At 47.9% G+C, this 23,252-nt stretch overlaps 9 protein-coding genes and 1 non-coding gene across 10 annotated transcripts; 7 read left to right on the top strand and 3 right to left on the bottom strand.

Moving 5' to 3' along the window:
- The first annotated feature begins 1,266 nt into the window (after nt 1-1,266).
- GGS22DRAFT_59983 (fungal-specific transcription factor domain-containing protein) lies at nt 1,267-4,882 on the top strand. Its single transcript, XM_047967514.1, has 5 exons — nt 1,267-1,653; nt 1,892-2,626; nt 2,708-3,485; nt 3,625-3,921; nt 3,980-4,882. The coding sequence occupies exons 1-5, from the start codon at nt 1,468-1,470 to the stop codon at nt 4,747-4,749; spliced, it is 2,766 nt and encodes a 921-aa protein (XP_047815445.1). The 5' UTR covers nt 1,267-1,467; the 3' UTR covers nt 4,750-4,882.
- Nucleotides 4,883-7,420: 2,538 nt separating this feature from the next.
- GGS22DRAFT_192246 (uncharacterized protein) lies at nt 7,421-7,805 on the top strand (the record flags this gene model as incomplete). Its single annotated transcript, XM_047965233.1, has 2 exons — nt 7,421-7,596; nt 7,694-7,805. The coding sequence occupies 2 exons, from the start codon at nt 7,421-7,423 to the stop codon at nt 7,803-7,805; spliced, it is 288 nt and encodes a 95-aa protein (XP_047815444.1).
- Nucleotides 7,806-8,270: 465 nt separating this feature from the next.
- GGS22DRAFT_172548 (NIF-domain-containing protein) lies at nt 8,271-10,621 on the bottom strand. Its single transcript, XM_047962782.1, has 2 exons — nt 9,369-10,621; nt 8,271-9,299 (listed from the first exon to the last, which is right to left on the bottom strand). The coding sequence occupies exons 1-2, from the start codon at nt 10,431-10,433 to the stop codon at nt 8,670-8,672; spliced, it is 1,695 nt and encodes a 564-aa protein (XP_047815443.1). The 5' UTR covers nt 10,434-10,621; the 3' UTR covers nt 8,271-8,669.
- Nucleotides 10,622-10,940: 319 nt separating this feature from the next.
- Nucleotides 10,941-11,076, bottom strand: GGS22DRAFT_t120. Its single transcript has one exon. It is a non-coding gene; the product is annotated as a tRNA-Leu (tRNA).
- A 168-nt stretch (nt 11,077-11,244) lies between these two features.
- On the top strand, nt 11,245-13,176 carry GGS22DRAFT_172545 (uncharacterized protein). Its single transcript, XM_047962781.1, has one exon. It carries the CDS (start codon nt 11,983-11,985, stop codon nt 12,937-12,939), a length of 957 nt encoding a protein of 318 aa, XP_047815442.1. The 5' UTR covers nt 11,245-11,982; the 3' UTR covers nt 12,940-13,176.
- Nucleotides 13,177-13,470: 294 nt separating this feature from the next.
- On the top strand, nt 13,471-14,571 carry GGS22DRAFT_59952 (ribosomal protein S5 domain 2-like protein). Its single transcript, XM_047967513.1, has 2 exons — nt 13,471-13,942; nt 14,001-14,571. Exons 1-2 carry the CDS (start codon nt 13,629-13,631, stop codon nt 14,512-14,514), a joined length of 828 nt encoding a protein of 275 aa, XP_047815441.1. The 5' UTR covers nt 13,471-13,628; the 3' UTR covers nt 14,515-14,571.
- Nucleotides 14,572-14,717: 146 nt separating this feature from the next.
- GGS22DRAFT_181709 (thioredoxin-domain-containing protein) lies at nt 14,718-16,192 on the bottom strand (the record flags this gene model as incomplete). Its single annotated transcript, XM_047963887.1, has 2 exons — nt 14,718-15,962; nt 16,031-16,192. 2 exons carry the CDS (start codon nt 16,190-16,192, stop codon nt 14,718-14,720), a joined length of 1,407 nt encoding a protein of 468 aa, XP_047815440.1.
- Nucleotides 16,193-16,932: 740 nt separating this feature from the next.
- GGS22DRAFT_59942 (DUF605-domain-containing protein) lies at nt 16,933-19,128 on the top strand. Its single transcript, XM_047967511.1, has 5 exons — nt 16,933-17,164; nt 17,230-17,330; nt 17,397-17,524; nt 17,587-18,941; nt 19,021-19,128. Exons 1-4 carry the CDS (start codon nt 17,062-17,064, stop codon nt 18,485-18,487), a joined length of 1,233 nt encoding a protein of 410 aa, XP_047815439.1. The 5' UTR covers nt 16,933-17,061; the 3' UTR covers nt 18,488-18,941; nt 19,021-19,128.
- Nucleotides 19,129-20,894, top strand: GGS22DRAFT_59943 (alcohol dehydrogenase GroES-like domain-containing protein). The gene is made up of 2 exons (XM_047967512.1): nt 19,129-19,970; nt 20,087-20,894. The coding sequence occupies exons 1-2, from the start codon at nt 19,691-19,693 to the stop codon at nt 20,821-20,823; spliced, it is 1,017 nt and encodes a 338-aa protein (XP_047815438.1). The 5' UTR covers nt 19,129-19,690; the 3' UTR covers nt 20,824-20,894.
- A 997-nt stretch (nt 20,895-21,891) lies between these two features.
- On the top strand, nt 21,892-23,197 carry GGS22DRAFT_172540 (PR-1-like protein). The gene has a single exon (XM_047962780.1). The coding sequence runs from the start codon at nt 22,180-22,182 to the stop codon at nt 22,972-22,974; it is 795 nt and encodes a 264-aa protein (XP_047815437.1). The 5' UTR covers nt 21,892-22,179; the 3' UTR covers nt 22,975-23,197.
- The last annotated feature ends 55 nt before the right edge of the window (nt 23,198-23,252 follow it).

The following is a 23,252-nucleotide window of genomic DNA, read 5'->3' as shown; positions in this document are numbered from 1 at the left end:
GTTTGGCTTGACTTGACTTTATCCTTTATGCCGCACGTAGGTATAGATACGTATAGATACCTACGTGTTCGGTATATATGCAGTTAGTTTAATTACTCTCTTCATATAATCAAACTCGCCTTCACCGCTCGCATTCATTTCCAGTCCTATCAAAGAGGTCGATTCCCAACTTGAAAGACGACTCCGTAGCTTAGCTCGATATGAATATGACATTGGCCCATAGGGGGCTTTGAAGTGGGCTCGGGGTGCTTCGTCTGCCGACACATAATGCTCAAATGTTTATCGGCTTTTCTTTTTCGGTCATAGTCCCCCAACCAAGTTGGCTCCTTGCGTCCTGGCGCGTTATGCAGAAACAGGACTCGTCGTCTTTGGAGGGTCCTTGGGGTGGGAGGGTCCAATAGTTGTGTAGCGAATGACGAATAAGACAAGGAGTCACCCCGATGGCCCCGATGGTACCTTACTTATCCTTACTTCATCACCTAGGTTCTAGGCAGCTAGGTAACAATCGAATTTCTCGGGACACCTGGACGTCTAATCATCTCCCATCAACTTCATGTCGGTGGTTGTGTCTCCAGTCCGATCTCAATAACTCGAGATGCTTTTTGGAATCGAAATAGGACCGAGCGGGCGGTAGGCTCCGATTTATGTTGGTTGATATTCATATGATTTCGTATGGTTTTATTGTCTTGATAGTTTATCGTCCCCAGATTTCTTGAGCGTTGTAAAAATCTCGAGTCTTGAATTTGAACATTTCTCATTACGGTACCGGTCAAGAATTACGAATCTCGAATCCACACAAATTTTCAAGTTGGGGAAGGCTGTGTTAGAAACAAGTTGGAACTAATTCCAATCAAGCTCTTAAGTTACATGGTTGATTTTAAAAGTCCGGGTACGTACCAAATATCCGTCTTTGTTTCTTGCGCTTTCTTAAACAGCGTGCCTATTTCACAGGTCCTGTACCTTACGTACATCCTTATCTTAACCCTGGAGCCTACAGGCAGTTGTAGATATAGCGTGTTCTAGAGTTAGCGTGCAGTCGTGCAGGCGTGTTAGCGTGTTAGCGCGTTAGCCCTAGGCTGCTCTAGGGTACCTAGTAGGTTCAAGGTTGGTAAGGTAGGGTCGACGGGTTGGCTGGCTGCTGGCTGGGCTGGGTACTAAGGTAGGCTGGTACTAGGTAGGCTGGGTTGGCTGGGTAAGTGCTGGGGTTGCCCAGACAAGTCAGATCAATTGATGCTAGGTAATTGCCCTGGAGGTAATTGATTTCATAGCTTATTTAGCTATTAGGTAAGGACGTCCCGTCCCCAAACTGCCCCAAGTCCCATCCCGACTCCCGATCTTTAAGGTTTCGGGAAACTCCATTTTCTCATTTGTCGCGAAACAAGCTCCAAACCATTGTGCGCCAACAAAACGGTCACCTCTACAAAAAATTCCACGGGCCTTTTCGCCAAATCAAAGCTTCGTGTCGCCATGCCTCCAGGCCGACCGCCCAAACGGCCTGGTGAAGCTGCCGACCTCGACTCTCCCGACGGTACTGCCAAATGCAAGCTACCGAGATTAGATCGTGACCGCGCCGCTCCAAATGATTTCTCTAGCGTCGTCAAGAGTAAACTTCAATCCTATACGAGAACTGGACAAGCATGCGATCGGTGTAAGGTATGTTTGGTTTCCAATCCGACAATGTGTTTGTATTTGTGTGCCGTGGGAAGACGAAGAATAAGAAGAAAAGAAAAACGAGACACGAAGACGGGACGGAAAATTGGAAAGATATTATTCGTCATCGTCGCATTACGTCGCCCACAGAGTCCTTCGTCGAGTTCGAACACACCAATCATATCATATATTTGCCCAATATCATTATATATATCTTCTGATCTAACACGATTTACCTCAGGTTCGCAAGATCCGTTGCGATGCTCTACCCGAAGGATGCTCTCATTGTATCAATCAAAACCTCGAATGTTACGTGACGGACCGAGTCACTGGTCGGACGGAGCGAAGAGGATATATGCAAGAGCTGGAACGCGAGAAGAGGGATATGTTAAATCATATTCATGACTTAGAGAAGCTACTTCAGCAAAATGGCGTTGAGATCAAACCCTTCCGCTCATCCTCAACCCCGATCGATAATTCTACTTCCGATGGAGGTATTGCCAACTTGACCAGCCAGATACCGGATTCTCTAGGAAAGCCTCAATGGTCTCAATCTCAACATGGGCATGGGTCGCCGAATTGGGTGAAAGATCAATACCGACCTCCGAGCATACATTTCTCCAGCACGCTACGTTCGACAGTTGAACCAAGACCGGCAGATACTCATATAGGCGTTGGTGCGGATCACGCTCCTCTAAGTTCTATCAAGGGTACAGCTCTATCTATTCTCGGAAGCACTATAGATCTTGGGTCTTTCGATGTACCGGACATGGAGGAACCTTCTCCTGATGCTCCGGCTCACACACCCATTTATAACAAATCCGTCCATGCTATGTTACGGTCTGTCGCAAATATTAATCCTCCGCTTCACATCGATTATCCCCCTAAAGCTGATGCTTTCACCTATGCCGAATGGTATTTTCTTATGGTCTATCCTTTCCATCCGGTATTACATAAACCTACCTTCATGAATCTCGTAAGTATACTCTATCATCCAGATTTATATATCTCTTGGCGTACCCATTTATCTTAATTTTATACTGAACGTCTTTTTCAGTTGGCACGTCTCTATGACGACCCTAATTTCAAACCTACCGTTTCCGAAACAACCAAAATCCATCTAGTATTCGCTTCTATATATCTCCAATACGGGTTCCGTAACCGGGAAAATCCCGAACAGAGGGCTCGTCTCAATGACCTATCAAATAAGCATTATCACTATGCTTTAAGCAAGTGGTTTGACTTATCCACATCTAAAAGTTTCTACGATATCCAGGCTTTAACTATGCTCTGTGTGCATACAATGCGATTTCCAAAGTCCAATACCAGCAGCATGTTGAGTACCTATACCCTCGGCCTCGCTATAGAAATTGGTTTGCACCGCGCCTGGAAGAAGCCAGGTGAAGAAACTAACCTCGAGAATGAACTTCGAAAACGGACGTGGTGGGCCCTTGTATCAACAGTTGTCACATTGAACGGTAGAATGGGACGACCTATGTCCATTCGGTTAGAAGATATCGATTGCGAGTTTCCGGAGAATATAGCCGACGAACTTTTATCCGAGGATGGTGTCGATACCACGAGATCACTTCCGTGCCGTTACGAGATCGGTGTTTCTGCCTTCAAGATTTCTGCATTGTTCCTTGAGATGTTTGCCAACATATACTCAGCGAAGAGGGATGCAAGTCGATATCTTCCTGTGATAGAGGCGCTCGAGGAACAATTAGAGGCCTGGAAAGAAAACCTCCCTCCTGGTTTAAGACCTCACAGCACGGATCATCTCGAACATGATTCTATGTTCGCGCTATATGCAGAATACATGTCGCTTGAATTTAGTAAGTATTTTCAGCACCCGTCGATTATCCTTATCCCCTTTATCGAATTTCGTACCCAAACGTTATATCAACCACTTAGCCTTATCAACTTCAAGGATCTCCTAATTAGATAGGTGTATGCTAATTCCCAGAATTTTAGGACTCACGTTACGGCACCCGGCTGCTTGTATAACAAATGACCCGAAGCTAATAGCTGAAAATACCAAGATATGCGAAGAGACGGCAAAGAGAATGCTCTCAATCCTACACAATATATATAGATTAAAGTCTCTCGACACAACATGGTATTGTCTAGCAGTGTATTGCACTGCAATATTCTCCACGTTAGTGGCGCACTGGGAAAGACGACATGACATAAGCGCGGTCGAACTCCAAAGTCTTCGTGCGGATATGACTCTCTGGTTGACTATTCTAGCTGAAACCGGAAGTCTCATGGGTGAGTCTACAATTCTACTTCGAATGTATTAATTACTAACGGTATAATCCCCATCAAGGCTGCGGTATGGGCCTTCACGATGCAGTATCATCTATCATAGAACGTACGATCTCTTGGATAGAGCATGCTCAACTTCAAAAGGCCAACGATCCTATCACCCAACCACAACTTTCCCAAGACATGCTCAAACAATCTCCTCATTCGCCACCTTATGCCAACTTACCTCCACCACCCAATTCTAACCCAACCCACGACACTGAAACAGTGAACGGCTCAACGAGCCACGTCATTGCGACACCGCGCAGCAACTATTACACAGAAGCTACTCCTGAATCTGGGACATACCCCCCTCTATCGTACGCAGATTCGGCCTCGCATGCGACCAATGCTATATCTTATGATCCGAATAATTCTTTCCTTTACGCGCAAGCAGCTGGACAGGTCGCTGTCGCTCAAGCGCAAGCTCACGCGCATGCTCAGGCACAAGCACAGGCACAAGCGCAAGTCCAGGCGGCGGATCACAATCCACTTACGACGTTCGCTACACAAGCGACTCAGATGACGCAACCAGCACACATAATGTGGCGGCAACAACAGTCATCGGGGGGGAATACTTGGCAAGACTGGACCGCCGCCATCGTCGATAACCAAGACAGATACAGCGCCAATGCTCTAATGTCCCTAGGTAGCTCTGATCCTAGACCTGGTGCAAATGTGGATGGCACCACTGTGGGTCTAGGAGTCAGTATGAACGGCACCCCGGCGACGACTACGGCTGCAATGCAATGGCCGCTATTGCTCTTCTCAGATGGGGTTAGTGGTGCTTGAAAGATAGTACCTATCGCTCAAATTTGAAAATAAAAGAAAAGATTGGAACTAGTCCTTAATGGTCTAGAATAATCATATCCTACAAAACTACTATATGTAAGGGGATTTTGCCCCATATGTCACTAATATACGTACAATACCTAGGCAAGAAATATTGCTGTCCCCGTATTGGTGGGAATAGGGGACTGTCTGGATACCTGGGGGAGGCGCGGCGGAGCGGCGAGGAGCGTGGAGTCATCAGGGATCACATATTCTGACGATATGAATGTACTATATGGATGCGGCGATTGATACGGGACGCGGTATAAATGGGATCACATTGTACAATCTAGACTTCAGTACGGCTTTGCACATATTCTTGGGGAGTTTGGGGGAATTACTAGGGACTATTTCAGGCGTGTGTGAACGGCGAGATATATTGGGGTTGGAGTTGTGGGCTTAATCGAAAAAGGCATTCTTCACGACATAATATGACTATGGGTTGCGGAACATTGCTATTTGTGATATGTACCTATCATATAGAGATGTGTATGGTCTTTTAGGAGTGCATCCTCAAACCATACAGGGCGGTTTCCTGTGGACACCCATCATCCAGCCATCAATGACGGAATGCTACATGATCGGTGTGGGACTCGACTCCCTGTTCTTGGGGCGCGGGTACATGCGTTCGGTAGATCCAGTGGTGAGAATAGGCGGCTTCGTAAGCCTGTGGCTGGGAAAGGAAGTTAAGCTTAGGCTTAAGTATAGGCTGTTGATGACCCGTTACACGGCATATAGGTACACAAAATACAGGGCGAACATACCTTACACTGAAAATACTTGTTTAGGTACCTATTTTCTACTCCATACAGCATTTAGTTCTATATAGGCATGATCAAAACTTCAACACTCGCCGCTCGTTTCACAAATATCACTTACGCAAGACTGATCGTTGTTGATGATTATAGTTCACAGCTTCGTGTTACGGAAATGTCTTAAGCCAGAAGCCGCAGGCCGAACTCTTGAGGTGGTTGGTAAGTTGATGAAACTGCCCTCTTTAATTATCACGGGCAACTGTAGGAGTCCGTCTCTCAAAACAAGACTCCGAGATAACTCTTCCAATCCGCCGTCAGCCACTTTTAGGGATACCTAAACTCGGGGTCCGCGGCTATCACACATCATCGTCTTCCCTCTTATATTATATTTTAAGAGATCATAATGCCATAATGTGCGGATCATCTACCCCATAAGGTTACGTTCGTACCTTGGAGTTGGTTACTGGGTCGGTCGGATGATTTACATCAGATGGTTGAAGATCCACAAGTTGCACCAGCGCTTTCATCAAATCAGTCAGGCCAGTCGAAGGCATTCAACTGACCTGATTGATTAGTCAGCAACTAGTGAACTGATCTGATCAAATCAGTCAGTCGGATTGATCAGATAAGTAATAAAAGTGGGTACACACTAAGCTCCTTATATCTATTGAAATATTTATTTTTAAAAGGTACTTAGGTACTTCTTCTGTTTTGTATTAGCCAATTAGAACGCGTATATAAGTGGGACAATAACAAAACACCAAACTGACGCTACTGACAGTCGAAAAAAATAACGATTTGAACTGATCAGTCGAAAAAAAAAGGCAATCTGGACTGGTATTGACTTAGTCTGACTGAATCAGGTCAGATTTTGGACTGATTTGGTGGGAGCGCTGAGTTGCACAGCCTTCTGATATTCGTGCGTAACAATATATAGACGGCCCTATACTCGGATATCTGCCTCCTCAGCACATACCGGTCCCGAGACACGGGGCCGAGTTTACTGCGAATGAGATACCGGTATTTCATCTTTGATTCTGTTATTTCTTTCACGGAATCTTTAGAGCCAACTACAGATCTGAAACTTGTACGACATGAGTTGTCGTCTTTCATATCGTGAATTGTAGTTCTCACTTATCTACATGAGCCATTGCGTACCATCATGCTATGGCTCGTGGACGGTCTTTGTGATCGCAATGGATATCCAACCCCAGGTGCCTGTTCTTCACAAAGATATATGCATACATACTTACACGAAAACCTTACATGAAAGGCTAGAGAGGAGTGAGTACCCGAACGTAAGGGGCCGTAGGAACTACAACGTTCTGTGAGACTACGGAACCTACCAAGGCGTCGAGGTAAGAGATGGCGATAGTGTCGGCAACAGAAGGCCACGAGGCTTTTGATGTTTCTCATGTGTATTCTCACAATGGTTATTCCAACATCTTCCCGTCTGACAAGACGAGAAACCGAAACCACTACCGAGACCGCAATGACAAGAAGTGGCTCAGTTTATTCGTTCATTATTGCGTGGTCGTCTCGACGAAAAAGAAGCCAAAGCTTTAAATATCATACATCTATACGGCGTAGACTTGCCACTTAAACCTCGGTTCCTTCCCACGTATCACTGAGATCTGACTTTCGATGCCGAGATAAATGTGATCTGATCAAGACCCCTTCTATAAATTCCTCCACAGATCATCTCAACAACTCACACCAACCTCCACTAAACGCCAGAGACCGAATCAACACCCACGTTGATGAGAGTGTCCATTTTAAAAAAAATCCACAAGAACTACAGACAAACCACATTCAACATACCAAATCATCACCAGAAACTCGGTACCATACACACAACTCCATCTCACACTCTCATCATGCGTTCCGCAAGCCTTCTCGCTGCGGCCATCGCCCTCTGCGGCGTCGTGCTAGCAGCACCTCCCGCACCATCTCCCACCATCACCCAGGCGCCTGCCGCCGTCCACACTGCGGCCGCACGCGGCACCCCGAACTGCACCTCCATCCAGCACTACTGCAGCAGCTGCGGCTCCGAGTAAGTTTGCCTTATCTTAACTCCCTTCCCCTCATTTTTCAGCAGGATATGTAAGATATATAATATATACCTATATATGCTAACATTTACTGCAAAGGGATTTCGACTGCGAGACCGATCCACGATGCGAGTGGTGCAGCGCTCACCTCTGGAACTCGACGACTTCGACTTCGACGTCGACGAGCTCGTCTAGCACATCGACTGTTTAATAATACCACGGTACCTACCTATCTAATGAGAGGAGGGAGGGGTATGGCGGTCGGATAAATAGCTGGACGGATATGGGACGGAGGCGTTCTTTAGGTAATTACTTACCACTTGCATTTTCGGGGCGGGATGAAATGATTTCAGATGGGATACTGCTTCTGTATTAGGGGGGGCCGAAATGGCGAATGGTTAACTGGGCAAGGCAACCAGCCCACGGTAGAACCAGAACCAGATAGTAAATGAAAACCCCCCAAAAATAATGGCAATTCGGCACCTAACCCTGATATTAGCCCGTTAGTCAAAGAAAAGCCGGGCGGATGGTTTAATGGATGGATTTCTATACACCGCAATCGAGGCCGGGTAGGAAGCCTCGAGTCGCTCACTTAAACCACTACTATAATACAGAGATTACATTTTCATCTCGGCGTATATTCACCCTCCCTCCCTCCTTTCCCCCTTCCCTCTTTCCCCTTTCCCCCATCTTTCAAGTCCCTAAGAACCTTTCCCAAGCTAAGACGCGAGTAGATTTTTCTTTAAGCCGTGGCCGCGATATGTGTATGTATGTGTGTATGCATGTCAGTCAATCAGATTCCATCCATCCCAAGCACCCCATTCATTCAGCCCGTCCTATGCAAACCATTCCCCGCCGTTTCAGAGTAGAGTTTCGTCTCGTTCCGGGATAACGTAATAATAATAATAGTAATAGTAGTGGCAGTTGGGAATAGTGGTTTAGGGCCGTCGTCGTCGTCGTTCGTAACTAACCCCCATCCATTCACAACCACGATGCGATTATTCAACGCCTTTCCCCAAGCGTTCTTTCATATCATACATCCCCACAAATTACACATCTCCCCAGTTAAACTAATTTATTGTTTGGGCTCGGTAGGAGCAGGGTTATCCTCGGGTTTGGCAGGCACGAACCAGTTCGAGAAGGAAGACTTCATACTGCTCATGGCCTCGGCCTGCGCCTTCTCGTTGGCCTGTTGTTCTTCCTTGAGCCACTTCTCGCCGTTTTCGCGGATCTCCCTCTCCATCATCTCGTAGTTGCGCTGGCCCCGTTCCCGCGCAATATCCTGCAACATCTTACCTTGCGCGAAAGCCTCGCTCGGGCTGATCTCTCCTTCCGCCGGGACCATCATGCTCATGTTACTCGGCTTTAGTCCGAGGAGGCCGCCTAGAGCTCCCATTCCACTCTTTCGCTTCCTCTTCTCGGAGTCGAATTGCTTTTGGAATTCCCTACGAGCGATCGCTTCTCGGCGGGCGAATTCGGTCGGGATGTGCTTGCCGTCGAAAGACTTGATGACTGCTCTTACGTCCTTGTATTGCATAGTGTGTATATACTCAAGGAAGGGGATGAGCGAGACGAGCTCGGTGTCTTTAGGGTCGCCAGTCCACTTGTTCAGCACAATGGCATTTTCGGGCTGGTTCCGGACATGTTCTGCTTTTGAGTCGATTATGATGACCTTGGAGAGGTCACGGTTCAAGTATGACAAGTCCTATGCGATAAGTCATTTAGTAATCTGAACCAGCATTCTCTTAGGAAAGGGGCATCGGGTAGAACTAACCTTGACAATCTCACCGTCTTTGTACTTGGTAGCCTCTCTGAACAGAGGCCAGACGATGAATCGGAAAGGGTCTAACTTGCGAACCAACGGCTCTCCAATAGCAAATGGTACACTCGTAAATAACACCAACTCGTAGTACTGGCTGAGGTACCGCAGGAAGTAATCTACACCCGGCCTCTTCGCAACTCTCCAGCCGTGCTCTCGCGTCCATTCGCTATGTACCAACATATCCTCGAGACTAATGCAAAGCGTGTACGGTCGTGCGAACATAGGGTCGGGATCGGGTAATAGCTTGTCAAAGGCGGGTTCGCTGTAATAGCTCGTGACGTCACCGAAGCGAGCCATCATGCGCTTATACCACAAGCTAAACGACCAGCCATTGGGTATGTCGGTGTGTATCTGAGACTCTTCCTCGTCCCATTCTCGGCCTAGGTAGGCAATGCCGAGCACGCCGAAGACTAGCGATCCAGCATACATCCAATTGGCAAGTCTCATCCGCTTCTTCTCCGTCGAACTGATATACGCCGAAGCCGGTAGCTCTCCGCGACCACGGCCACTACCTCCAGCTTGGGCTTCAGGTGACTCTTTTTCTATGGAGGAAAGCGCTGCCTTGTCGGTGGCGCCGCTGGTCTCATATTCGAGGGTGGACGGGATACCTTGGGTGAGGTCGGGAAGAGAGCTAAGGTCGGGTTTCGATTCGGATTCGGCTTCGACTCCTTGTGAAGGTTGCGCAGAAGGAGTGGGTTCCGGGGTTGGTTTAGGCGCTTGGGATTGAGCTGATTGAGCTGATTGCGCTACTTGAGCAGGCTTAGCTGGCCGCGCTGCTTGAGCTGACTGAGCTGGTTGAGATGGTTTAGTAGGCTTCGTTGGTTGTGACGGCTTAGCCGAGGGTTGGTTCGGTCTCGATCCCTGGTTTTGACCTTGGTTTCGGTTTCTATTCTTAGCCATGCCTCGTACCCATATTGAACTTGTCGGATTGGGTATTCTAGAAATAGCGGGATGTGTTATGGTTGTTCTCGAAAGCGCCGGTAGTCGCGCAGAGCGCATAAGTGCTCTTGACAGCATGATGCCAGGTGGTTGACCTTGTCGCACGAATCTACCGCTGAATAGGGACGAATGACCGATATTTACTAAAGGCCCTTCAGTTATTGTCTAGTCGGCAAAGTAATATTGCAGACTAGAGGTCGTCCTTCGAGACTGCGCGGGATGGAAAAAGTTGAACGGAGGCACAGCGTTGGGAAATTTTAGACGACCGAAAAGCTTCAATCCTTGTATGATGGAGGCGTTCTGTCAATCTCCAAATTTTAACCCCGAAGTTCTACCATCGAACCATGTACGTACTGCTTACATGGAATTTTTGCTGGGAGAACCCCACCTCACGTCATAAGGAAAAAAAATATTTAAGTCAATACTGAAAATTTAAACCCTCAATTTTGAGGGGGATACCTACATAGAATAAAGAACAATTATGTGTGATAAGCCAATTAAAACAAGAATTCATAAGTACCTAGCAGTACCTAGTTCAAAACCCCCAAAATAAAAAGATTAGAAAGATGGGAAAAAGAAAGTTGTTGACAAGAAGGGGATTCGAACCCCTGCGGATTGCTCCAGAGGAAAGCGTCCTGAATTTTCATCAGGTAAGTTACATCACAATTTTCATATGAGTAGGTGCTTGAACCCTCCGCCATAACCACTCGGCCATCTTGCCCTACAAGTGTGAATCATGGCGTGACTACACTGCGATGGTGAGTTTGCTTCCTAAACTAGTAAATATGCCATAGGTTTGCTGGAGCAGGCTAATCCGAAATAGGGATAAAGTACCTGTGTAGTAAACTTTGTGCGGAACCCCACTAACTAAATCGGTCTAACAATCTAGGTTATCGCCTAAACCCGGCTTGTCCGTCCTGTCCGTCTTGTCCGCACCGCAACATTTGACGCTTCAAGGTTGACCCCACTTGATCAGTCATTCAGTCATTGGATGTCGTCAATTCAATGGACCGAACGCGAACCCCTTCTTCTATTCTAAGAATTTAATCATCAAATAGAATTGACTCAACCTCCTCACCTTCCAAGGCTACAACCATTACTGTTGCTCTGTCGCTACAAGAATACCAAGGTACCCTTTTCTTCGACCGGGTACCTTCTGCCGATTCTCTTCCCCTCTCTCCCTTTCTTGGGGCAATTCGCAATTCTTCTTTTCCTATTAATCCTCTGCCGCTGATTCTTAGCCTATTTGTCATCCCTATTATCATATGAATTACGCTGCATACGACCAACTTCCTACTTGATCCGACAATGGCAGCGCAGAGTGTTGCGTTCTAGAGGGTGGCTGTCACTCGTTGAAGAATCGCGATGGCACCACCCTCGCGATTCTACCACCTTGTACCTCGATCCCAACAATTGTCTTAAATTAATCACGGAGCGAACCTCTACGAATACCAAGAAGTAAACTTGACTTAGCACTTCTTTCGTATATCATACTTGATCATTAGCTGTCGCGTGACGATAACTTCGCGTTGCTTGTGTTGCCCTTTTTACGTCTACTAGGTGTATACGTATTCTACGACTCCTGAGTAAATCAACTTGCGATCTCGAATAAACCGACGTATACGCGATGCGCCGCAAACATGGTGCGGCGAAGAGTGCGCGGGCTATTAAGGGCTCAGGTCCGACGCCTATCGCTTCAATCTCTTCAGCCACCACTCCGTTAAGCTCAGCTTTGCCTTCGACTTATACTTCAGAAGCGGAGTACGATATCAACGACGAAGTAGCTAAGCTGCAAATCGGCGCCCTAACGTTAGATCCCTCAGCACCGAGCCAGCGAAAGCCAAAACGAGAAAAGCCACAGCCATTCCGGTTTCTCGACCTTCCTTCCGAGCTACGTCTAAAGGTTTACGATTACCATTTTATTAACATCGGCCACGTGCTCGACCTTGAATACGACAACCATAAGAGAATCCACCAGAAACTAGCCATTCTCCGATCTTGCCGTACTATATATCAAGAGGCGTCCTACTTGTTCTACAGTACCCATCCTGTTCGCATATTTCCGACGACTCCTGGGCGCTTCTTCAAGACAAAGAAGCCCCTACTAGCTCGTATGAAGCCCAATCAACGTTCGTTCCTAACCTCGCTCGAACTACGTTTAGGACCAGGATGGAGTAGTCCACCTAGAGGTTGGGTAGTGAATCCCGCATTGGGTTTATCGGATTGTGTTAATGTTACGAGAATCACTGTCTACGTTGAATGCGATCCAGGAAATGATTTCTTCAGGGGATTCCGCCAACCGGACAACTTTTATGAACGATTCTCCAAATCCTTACTTACTAGCGTTCTTGACGAGATGCCATGGGTTGGACGAATCGAGTTCGAGGCGTGGCCAAACGTCAAGAAATCAGGGGCACTAATGCGTGGACTGATCGAAGTCGTGACGACTAGGGGACTGAAAATCCTCTGGGGTAAGCAAAGGGGGTGGTCCGATGCGGAGGAAGTAGAACCGCAGCCGGCGTTAGACCTCAATGCCCCCCTTCTCATAGAACACGGCAGTTCGGGTATTATGGTGGCAGCGTAGTACAAGCCGTAGTTTCTTTTTTCTCCTCCTTATTATATAGTATTGAAACTGCAACGTCTAAAGGAGTTATGGATGGCAAAGGACTGGTTGGCAAATGGGAACTATTCGTTAAGTAATGGTCACGGCAATCCCATGGATTTTTGGGGTAGCGTACTTGCCTCTCGCCTCTCACTCAGAAGAATCAGGCCTGAAGAAGACTTGAATTGATAGGATTTCAACTACGTAATTCTCACTGCATCCTTGTCTGCTTAGCTTGATGTGAGATTGTCTCCGATGTCAAAATTTCTGTAGTTTGTAGACTTAGGAGTGATGCGAGTCGTTGACAACACTTTATTCTCTACCTATGCCTCTTAAATACGAAATATCAAAACCTCGAAATCTAAAATCTAAGTTAAAGCCAAGACTGTACCCGCTTTTAGCAAGATTGAAGCTGAAAGGCAGCGACGCTAATCTGGGGAACGACTCCAAGGTCGCACTCTACAAAGTACATGCTAGTACTTGCATGAAAGACCCCACCAAAAATTTCTATCCAGAGCTTCAGCACAAGCTCCAGCTCTTCAACCTGAATCAACATAACCCATAAACGCCCTACACACGCACCCCGAACAACCGTAAATCAAATACCGAGAAAAGGAATAAGACAGAAAAAAGGAAAGGGAAAGAAAAAGAACGAAGCAGAGAAAGAAACAATGGTCCTCGACACCTCAACCTACAACCTCGGGCTCCTGCGCATCGACGGCCGGCGCTGGAACGAGCTGCGCCAGATCCGCGCCCAGATCCGCACCCAAGCCGCTGCCGACGGGTCCGCGTACTTCGAGCTGGGAAACACGAAGGTCATGTGCGTGGTCTCGGGTCCCAACGAGGAAGGCAAGAAGCGAGGCGCCACGTCCGCGTCCGGCGCTGGAGGAGGAGGAGTAGGAGGAAACGCAGCGGATATCCTGGTCAGCGTCGAGGTGTGCGGGTTTAGCACTGTTGATCGGAAGAAGCGCGCACGGGGGGATAAGTAAGTTTTCATTTCTTCGGGTTTTCTGTGCTTGTCTCATACTAACGAATTCCAATAGACGCACCCAAGAACTCCAATCCACCCTCGCCAACTCCCTCGCCGCAGTCCTGCACACACACCTCTTCCCACGGAGCACGATATCCCTATCTCTCCACGTCCTAAGCCAAGACGGATCCCTTCTAGCCTGTCTAATCAACGCCGCGACCCTAGCACTCATCGACGCGGGTGTGCCTATGGACGACTTCCTAGTCGCGTGTTCGGCGGGCAGCACTTCGAGCCATGCCGCAAACGACGAGCAGGCTGATCCGCTAATGGACTTGAACACGCAGGAAGAGCAGGAGTTGCCGTTTCTCACGATAGCAACACTGGGGGAGACGGATAAAGTAGCGGTTTTGGTGTGCGAGAGTAGAGTTCAGGTGAGTCGGTTGGAAGGGATGATGGTTACAGCGGCGGATGGGTGTAGGAATATACGCAAGTATCTTGATGCGGTGGTGAAGGAGAAGGGGCGGAAGATGGTTGCCGAGGGGGCCGTTGAGAAGGGGGTTAGTATGGCTATGGATATTGGTGCCTAAGTAAAAACATAGATCGGGCTTACGAGGGAGTTATGGTTGGAAATGGTTTAGGCACAGCATTTGGCAGGCGTTACGGGCAAAGACACATTTCCTTACGAGTAAGTCGACCCTTTTCATCAATGGAAAATTCGATTCGTTATCATTTTGGTATATATGGAAGAAAATATCACCAAGTGCTAAACTAATAGTATATCGCTATTTACTTAGAGTTCTTCATGCTTTGGAGCTTCCTTTGTAGCTTCCGCAGTCGGCTCTGTACCCTTGGAAGGTGATTCGGACTCAGGCTCGACATGCTCGGTAATTACACCGTCTGGGATCTTCTTCTTGGTGCCCTCGCTTAGGCGAATAGCATCGATCCAACTCTCTACGCTCTCAGGGGTGAAGTCGCCCTCGTAGTGGCGCCACCATCCCCTCTTACCGTTAACAGCAACGATTTCGACTTCTCCAGCGAGCTCTAGACTCTTGAAAACCGACGCGGTGACCTCGTTGTCGTTGTGGATTTCGAAGAAGGGGAATAAGTGACGTTGCGCATGGGCGTGTTTGGCTGCTAGCTCAGCTAGACTAGTCAATGCCTTCTCAGCGGCCTCCCCGTGAGCGGAGGGCACGAAGGCAAGGACACAGGTATGCGCTTTGTTGTTCAGGCATTCCTTGGTCAACTTGGCCGCTTCGGTGATAGTCGGAATAGGAGGCGTAACCTCGACAGGTTTCTCTACAGGAGGGACATCAGTCGGCTCGGTTGATTCCGTCGATGTGGTCTTGGAGCTTGAATCGGAAGATTTGGGAGAGGCCTTCTTGTCCTTTTTCTCAGACTTCTTGTCGCCCTTCTTTTCTCCCTTGGCCTTAGATGGTGCAGGGTCTGGGTTTGGTTCGCCGGCTTGCGTCAAGAACTTGATCATAGCATCCTTCTTCAATTCTCCATCGTATACCAGGCTCTCCTTGTCACCACCTGGTAATAGTACCAAGGTTGGATAAGACTTAATACCAAACAATTCGTTGGCCTTGGTCTCCTTGTCCCGGATCTGTGCGACGCTAATGACGTCGAGGAAATCGATCGCAATACTCTTTAGCAAAGCGCTTGTGGTGCCTTTCTCGGTAAACAGTATAGCCTTGGCCGTCTCGTTCTTAGTCGATAGGAATGAATCGATATCCTTGTCGGTCACGCGCTTGACGTGGTTATTGATCTTCTCGACGACGGCGTCTACGATGCCCTTGGCCGTTCGAGGGCCGTTGTAGTCTTCCACGATCGGCTTCCCTTTCTTGCCTGGGCGCACAGTCTTCAGGGTCGGGAACCCTTTAACACCCATCATACCACATAGCTGTTTGTTCTCGTCCTCGTCGCAATTAACGGCTGCGACATGGGCGAGGCCGTCGAGGTTACGGGCCGCTTTCTCGTAAGCAGGTTTGAGATTTTGGCAGTGGCCACACCATGGTGCATAGAATTCGACGACCTACCATAGCAGCTTGTTAGCTATTTGTTCCGATTGGTCATGTTTCTATACTATTAGTAAGAACTTACAGAGGTATGATTTGACTTGTTAATAATTTTGTCGAAATTCTTTGCGTCAACTTGGGTTACGGGAGAGCTCTTTAGGTAGAGACTAGCTTGCGCAGTCGGTAGGGCTGAGAGGAGAGCCACGGCAGCAATGGCCGTGGTGGGGTTGAGATTGAAGGCGTGCATGGCCTGTCTCGTAGATCGTATGACGGATGGGAGTACGGGGAGTAGGTAGGCAATAGAAGATTAGGCGAAGCACATTCACAACCTATATAATAGGAGTTAATGACAAGAAAGAAACGAGTATATCAAACCAGACGCTTTTATGAGTTTATAATTGTAGAAATCCTGGACATGACAGATAATCCATTCCTTCGGTGAAGCCGCAATGTCACATAACGATGACGGAGACAGAGACAGAGGTGAAGCTTAGCTTTTAAATGATTGGTGTCTTCTTTGCTCGATTCAGCAAAAGGCCACCGTGGAAATTCGATCCAATTCGTTAGAAAACCGTCGAAAGATCATCGGATGATTGGCCGAATTGAAAATCCGGGGTAACTTGTGGCTAGTAATGAGGGCGACTCGGGATTGATAAGAGAGCTGTGGCGCGAGCTCTCTTCCTTATCTTGGTGCACCGATGCTGCCCGCGTAGTGTGGAACCAGTGACTTCAGCGGGCATAGCGGGGAATTGAATTGGATCGTGCCTGATGCAACCTGGAAGCTAAAGATTGCGTGGATGCTGGTTTTATCTTTCTACCTACCTCTTAATATATATCTGCCTATTTTTTCAATTTGAACTACGCATGCGACGATATATCCTTTTGCCGACGTCGCAAGTTTGCCTTTTGTCAAACGCTAGAAATCGAACCTACAGGGCTTGGATTATAAAGACTTCAAACGACTATCTATTTACTTGCGACACCAGCCTCCGTATTAGTGCCAAGGCTCCAAGTTGAATACTTATCCTACCACCGCACTTGACATCCTCTGCGACACTTTCTAATCAGCCCAGTACCAAAGACGACTTCTTATAAGAAAACCAGATCGGCTTCTCCATGGCGGCCAACATACCCGCGAAGCTAAAACAGGCGGGCATAACGCCCTTTATCGTACGCGCAACACAACTCGAGGCTGCGAAGCCAGTCATTTCCTACTGGTGTAAGCTCCTACCGTTGTCGCATCGATATGTAGATCATTTTTACTAAGTGATACCAACATCACAGGTTTCTACTGGGCCGTCAATCAGATCCTTGGCAAAGGGCTTCACTCTAGCGACGATGACTGCCACCTATTTACCACGAACCTGATGGAAAAGTTGGAACATGTATGATGATGGAGCTTATCCCTAATTCTAGAGGCATGATTCACTAACTAGAATTTATCGTCATAGATCAAAGAAGGACAAGTTGGGAACGATGCGATTCACGATGATGTAGCTGGTCAAGCATACGTCGAACAATTTGCGCAAGAAACCTTCGATAGGGCACTTCGGCCACTAAAAGCCAACAAAGTCACACAGTACATTGCCTATAGCACATGAACGTATTCATATGAGAGCGATCGCTAACGAGCAACTACAGACAAACGGCGAGCACCTTTGAAGCCGCGGCTACATTCTTCCAGTTAGTCAACATTTGGGGACAAGCCGATGCAGAGACGCAAGAGAAGATCAAATATGCAAAGTGGAATGCTGCTCGGATACTAAAGGCTATTAAGGACGGAAAAGACCCTAATGAATCGAACCCTAAACAGGAGGAGGTTAAGCAGGAAGAGGCGCTCGACCCTGACGATCCGGAAGTGCAGATGATCAGGGCTGCGCAACCAAGACCCGCCTCGGTAGAAGATGCCCCCGACGATGATGGAATACGACATCCAACAGCAGCCGAAAGTTATCAGACCTTCCCAGCCCCTGTGTCTGAGCCAACGTCGTCTCCAGTGCCGACAAAACCAAACCTTGAGCAGGTCTCTCCTATAGTACCTCCCGGTCCTCCCACACGGGAGCCAGGAGGCTATTTCCCGAATGAACCTAGTGCGCCTGATACCTTAGACCTACCATCTACGATAGATATGCCACCTCCAGGCCCGGCGACTTACGATCTGACGGGTTCGCCAATAATACCTAGTCCTAGTTCTCATGATCCGGCTCTACCACCTTCAGCACCGCCCCAAGATTTCTACCGCGATCGACCATCTGCACCACCTTTTGTCCCGCCTCAACAGCAGCACCATATCCCCCCTCCTGCACCTGCACCTAGCCACAGCTACTATTCTCAACCCCCACAGCCGGTTGTTTCGCAACCGCTGCCAGTACCGGTTCAGCAATATAATGGTGGCGCGCCGAACTCATCTAACGTAGACGACATGGCAATGACACAGGCGCAGAAACATGCTAAATGGGCGATCTCGGCTTTAAATTTCGAAGATGTGCCTACAGCTGTACGAGAGTTGCGGGCCGCCCTAGCTAGTCTCGGTGCACAATAACGCTATGACAATTCGCCAGATACCTGCTTGCGGGATTGAGAAGTATCGGAGCGAGATGGTTATGGCTGTGTTTTATACTAGCTGGAGTTAGGGGGTTAAAAGGCGAAATGAGCTTAGTGTTACTAAGCTGTCTCTTTGAAGTGTAAGAAACTTTCCAAGTTGTGTCTACATACCTTATAGGCAAGTGACCAATGAAATTTGTGTAGCTTGGATCTTACATATTTCCGTGGACAAGTGAAGGCGTTTCAAGACTTATCAATGGCGTTTGCCATTAGTTATTCCTCAAGTAAATTCCAGCAGCCGGATTTTGTAATTCCATATTAACTATCGGAATAAAAGCTGGGAGCTCCCAAATCCGAGTGAGTTTAGGTAAGCCTCATCGGATTTGGCAGACTGATTTATGGACTGGAAATCCGAGATCCACTCTGAGTCATTGTATTTGGCCCCCTAAAAGGTTAAGTCCCCAATATTCATGCGAGATCTGGATCTGAAATGTGTATAATGAATGACGTCAGACTAATTCTTTTCGATAGTGTGGCTTGTTCTTAGGAGCTGAGGTCTCTGGAGAGTTCGACCTTTCTCTTTATCCTATTGTCTCGATGATTCCGGTCGCTAAACTTCGAAAATACTAGACACGATTTCAAGATGATGATTTCGAGAATATGACACGACATTTCATAAACTACCTACCAAGCTATGCTTCATCAATGCACTACAATTATCACTGTAACCTACTACCATTAAATCGCGTAACGTGGTGTTATACATCGATGTTAATTTCATCGAATCTGGTGGGGTTTTCCTAACTAAATCTAGACAGCCAAGCTAGAGAAGACGGGCGTTATACTAACGTAATGTTCCCTTTGTTGGCATCACGGTGGCGTGGAACATATCCATATACTACTTCACGGAGCGGTCGGTCCATAGTCAGCACTACATAGCTACCTACTTGACTTACTGACCTGCTCCGGGACGGACTTAGGCACGATGTTAAGGACCGTTGGATATTGGATAGGTTTCACATGATGATGGAGCAAGACACATACTCGCGTCACTTGCTTTTGCAAGACTTGGGATAAATATTCTCACCGTCCGCCTGTCTAGTCTACTTCATCATACATCTCACGTATAGGTACTGTCAAGACTCTACTGAGCCTGAAGAGGATTTCGATCACACGATAAACCAAATCAATTAGAACAAACATGTCTTTACCAAAAACCTTCAAGGCCGCCGTCCTTGAGAAGCCAGGCCAACCTATCGTGATCAAGGACATCGAGCTGAAACATCCGGGTCCCAGACAGGTTCTTGTCAAGGTGCTCGCTTGCGGCGTATGCCACTCGGACGTCTTCGAGGCAGCCGGCCTCATGCACAACGAATTCCCCCGCATCCCCGGACACGAGATCGTAGGCGACGTCGTTGCCATCGGTAGCGATGTGACGAGGTTTACGGGTGGTGAACGGGTTGGCGGACCCTGGCATGGAGGTTAGTTTCTCAGCTCTCCCCTACCTCTACACTTACCCCCACCCCCTTTTCCCTCTCCCCTTTTTATACACGGTACATATCAAACAATCCAAACAACCCAAACTAACACCCCAAAGGCCACGACTCTTCCTGCCGCCAATGCGCCCGCGCCTACTTCCAAATGTGCAATAACGCCGTCGTGAACGGCATCTCCGTCGACGGCGGGTACGCCGAATACGTGCTCCTGCGCGAAGAAGCCGTCGTCCGCGTCCCGCGCGACGTCGACCCCGCCGAAACCGCGCCCCTCCTATGCGCCGGCGTCACTGTCTTCAACGCCGTCCGCAAACTGCACGTTGAACAGGGTAATGTCGTGGCTGTGCAGGGCGTCGGTGGGTTGGGACATCTTGCGATTCAGTATTTGAGTAAGATGGGGTACCATGTTATTGCGATTAGCTCCGGGGAGAGTAAACGGGATTTCGCGGTTAAGCTTGGTGCGCATGGGTTTATTGATGCCGGGAAGGAGGACGTCGTGCAGGCTTTGATGAAGATGGGTGGTGCGGCGCTGATTGTGGCGACGGCGCCGAATCCGAAGGCGATAAGTCCGCTGGTGGGCGGGTTGCAGGTTGGTGGGAAGTTGTTGGTGCTGGCGCCTATTGGGCCGGTTGAGTTTGATACGGGGTTGTTGGTGCAGAAGGGGGCGAGTATTCATGGTTGGCCTAGTGGACATGCGTTGGATTCTGAGGAGGCGATTCAGTTTGCGAAGGATCATGGGGTTAGGTGTCTTATTGAGAAGGTCAAGCTTGATGATGTGGAGATGGCGATGGAGGCGTGTACTACGGGGAAGGTGAGGTTTAGGGGGGTGATTGTGTTTTAGGGGTGGTGAAGTGGTGGTGAGCTTTGTATTCGGGATGAGATATGATGGGGTTTAAAACTGTCTAGTTTATCAAAAGCCAAGTCGTTTTACCATTTTCTGAGTATGATCCCGGGATGAATTATTCATCTTTATAAGAGTCCTGGTTGTATAAGAGCTTAGGTAATCTAGGGGGTCGGCAGACTCGTATCAGGCTTTGAACAAACCTATCCCCTCTTCCGTTAATTGGGGTAATTTGCCCTGCGACAGCAAGTGCTGAATCTGTATTACATAATAGAGGGGATAGCTGGACACATTGTTTAAAGGTACGGGCTGTATGTAGGTACCTAGGGTCAACCGAATATCTCTATCACGCCTATTCCACCCACTTACATGGTACATCAAAGACAAAGATCTCGTGAAAATAAATAACTAGATGTTTTGTGAGAAAGAGTATGTACGTAAGCAATTCTACGAAAATATCTATCCCTTGGTTCGCCCATTCAGGCAGCTTACACCTATATTGGTCGGCAGCAACCGACGCTTAAGTAAGACAGTGATAACTTCCAAGGAATCTAATACAATATCATTAGGTTATGGCTTGTTTAATCCGATGTCCATCAGATCATGTATTAATCCAAACCTTTGTCAGCGCATTTAATTAGTATTTTCCAGTTCATGTTGAATTGAAGAGTAAAACTAGTTGCCAGTTCCCTGGACACACCATCTGGACCCCTGTACCCCCTATACCCCCTGTAAAGAAGCCTCTCCAATTGTTTCCCCCAAGCAACAGTTTAGGGAATTGATAGGCTAAGAAGTGACGAAACAGATCTCCCCAACCGCTACGTCATGCCGGTCAACTTTAATCTTGGAAGACTTTCTGACTTCATAGGCATTCCAAGAATTCCACCAACTTCACATCTTCGCGCCGTGGAGGGTCCCGAATGAGGCCCCGACTTGGGCTTTTAGCCGCCCGTAAGTTGGTAGTGGCTTCACTGTCAGAAGCCATGATGTATTATGAGCAGGGCTCAAAGGTCGCCACTTAGGCTGGCTCAGCTTCGTTTGTTCTTTCTTTAAAGACCGTTTGAAAGACCTTTGTAAATCACTAAGCTATTATTTTCCTTGTTACATCGAATGAGAAGTAATTGTCCTATACAATCACTTATGTCCGTTTACCTACTCCTGCTATCGTAACTATAGTCACGGATCGATATTTTCTTGGACATTTTTCAGTGAAGAATAATTCAATTCGTAGAGCGCTGGCTGCTCTTATAATCTACAGCGTATAGCCGCAAGGCGCATTTCAACTTTCCTTACCTACCTACCTACCTATACAGTATAGCCTACCTCAAACAGGACTTGATAGTCCGAACCAACACAATGGTGTCCCTACCATACCCAGCCCTATCCTACACCGGATCAAGAATAATACCAACAATCCTCACCTCCCTCCTCCTCCTCCCACACCTAACCACAAGCCAATCCGTCTACACCACAATCATAATAACCGTAGCGGCGCCCCTCCCCACCGACGCCCCCTCCTTCACCGACCACGAAACATTCACCTCCGCCATCCTCAACAGCACCAATTTCTACCGCGAATCCTACAACGCCTCCACCGTGCGCTGGAACTCGACCCTCGAGTCCTTCGCCTCGAACTACCTAAACACGCACACCCCCTCTTCTAAGTTAAAACGGGGGAACGAAGGGGGGAGTGGTAAGGACAGCTCGTTAGACGGGGAGGTGAAGAGAGATGGCAAAACCTGCCATATGGCACATAGCGGCGGTCCGTACGGCGAGAACCTCGCGATCGGCTGCTCCGACGCGGGGTCCTGTGTTGATATGTGGGCGTCGGAGGTGTCTGGATACGATTACGGAGACCCGGGGTTCGGCGAGTCGACGGGACATTTCACGCAGTTGGTTTGGAGAGATACTACTGATGTGGGGTGCGGCGCGGTGATGTGTCCCGGGAACGGGGGGTGGTATCTTGCGTGCGAGTATTGGCCCCGGGGGAATATTATTGGGGCTTTTGGGGATGAGGTTGGCGAGAAGGTTAGTGGTGCGCCTGCTTTGGGGAGTTTGGGGTTGGGGTTAGGGTTGGGGGGGAAGGGATGGGGGGTTGTTGATTTGGTGGTGCTTTTGGCTGTGGCGTTGGCGTGGTGGGGGTTGGTGTGATCCTGAATGTGTATTAGGTAAGGGGATGGGATATGATGAAGTTTGGGAATCGTGGGAAGAGGTGTAAATTGGATATTTTGGCAATATAATGAGATATGAGATATGAGTTTGTATATTCATTCACGACTCGGGACGATATTGTAGGAATATCTGGGGTATAAAAATTGGAATGGAGGCAGAGATGACAAAGCAGAAGCTCTGCTGAGTAAACACAAATTCGATCATATTATTCATCAAAATAATTAGTACTCATTATTTCTATTATGTAAACATATTTC

The sequence above is a fragment of the Annulohypoxylon maeteangense genome, assembly GCF_022496945.1.
Source record: "Annulohypoxylon maeteangense strain CBS 123835 unplaced genomic scaffold GGS22scaffold_19, whole genome shotgun sequence".
NCBI classification, from domain to species: Eukaryota; Fungi; Ascomycota; class Sordariomycetes; order Xylariales; family Hypoxylaceae; genus Annulohypoxylon; species Annulohypoxylon maeteangense.
This window is presented reverse-complemented; position numbering and strand designations above follow the sequence as displayed.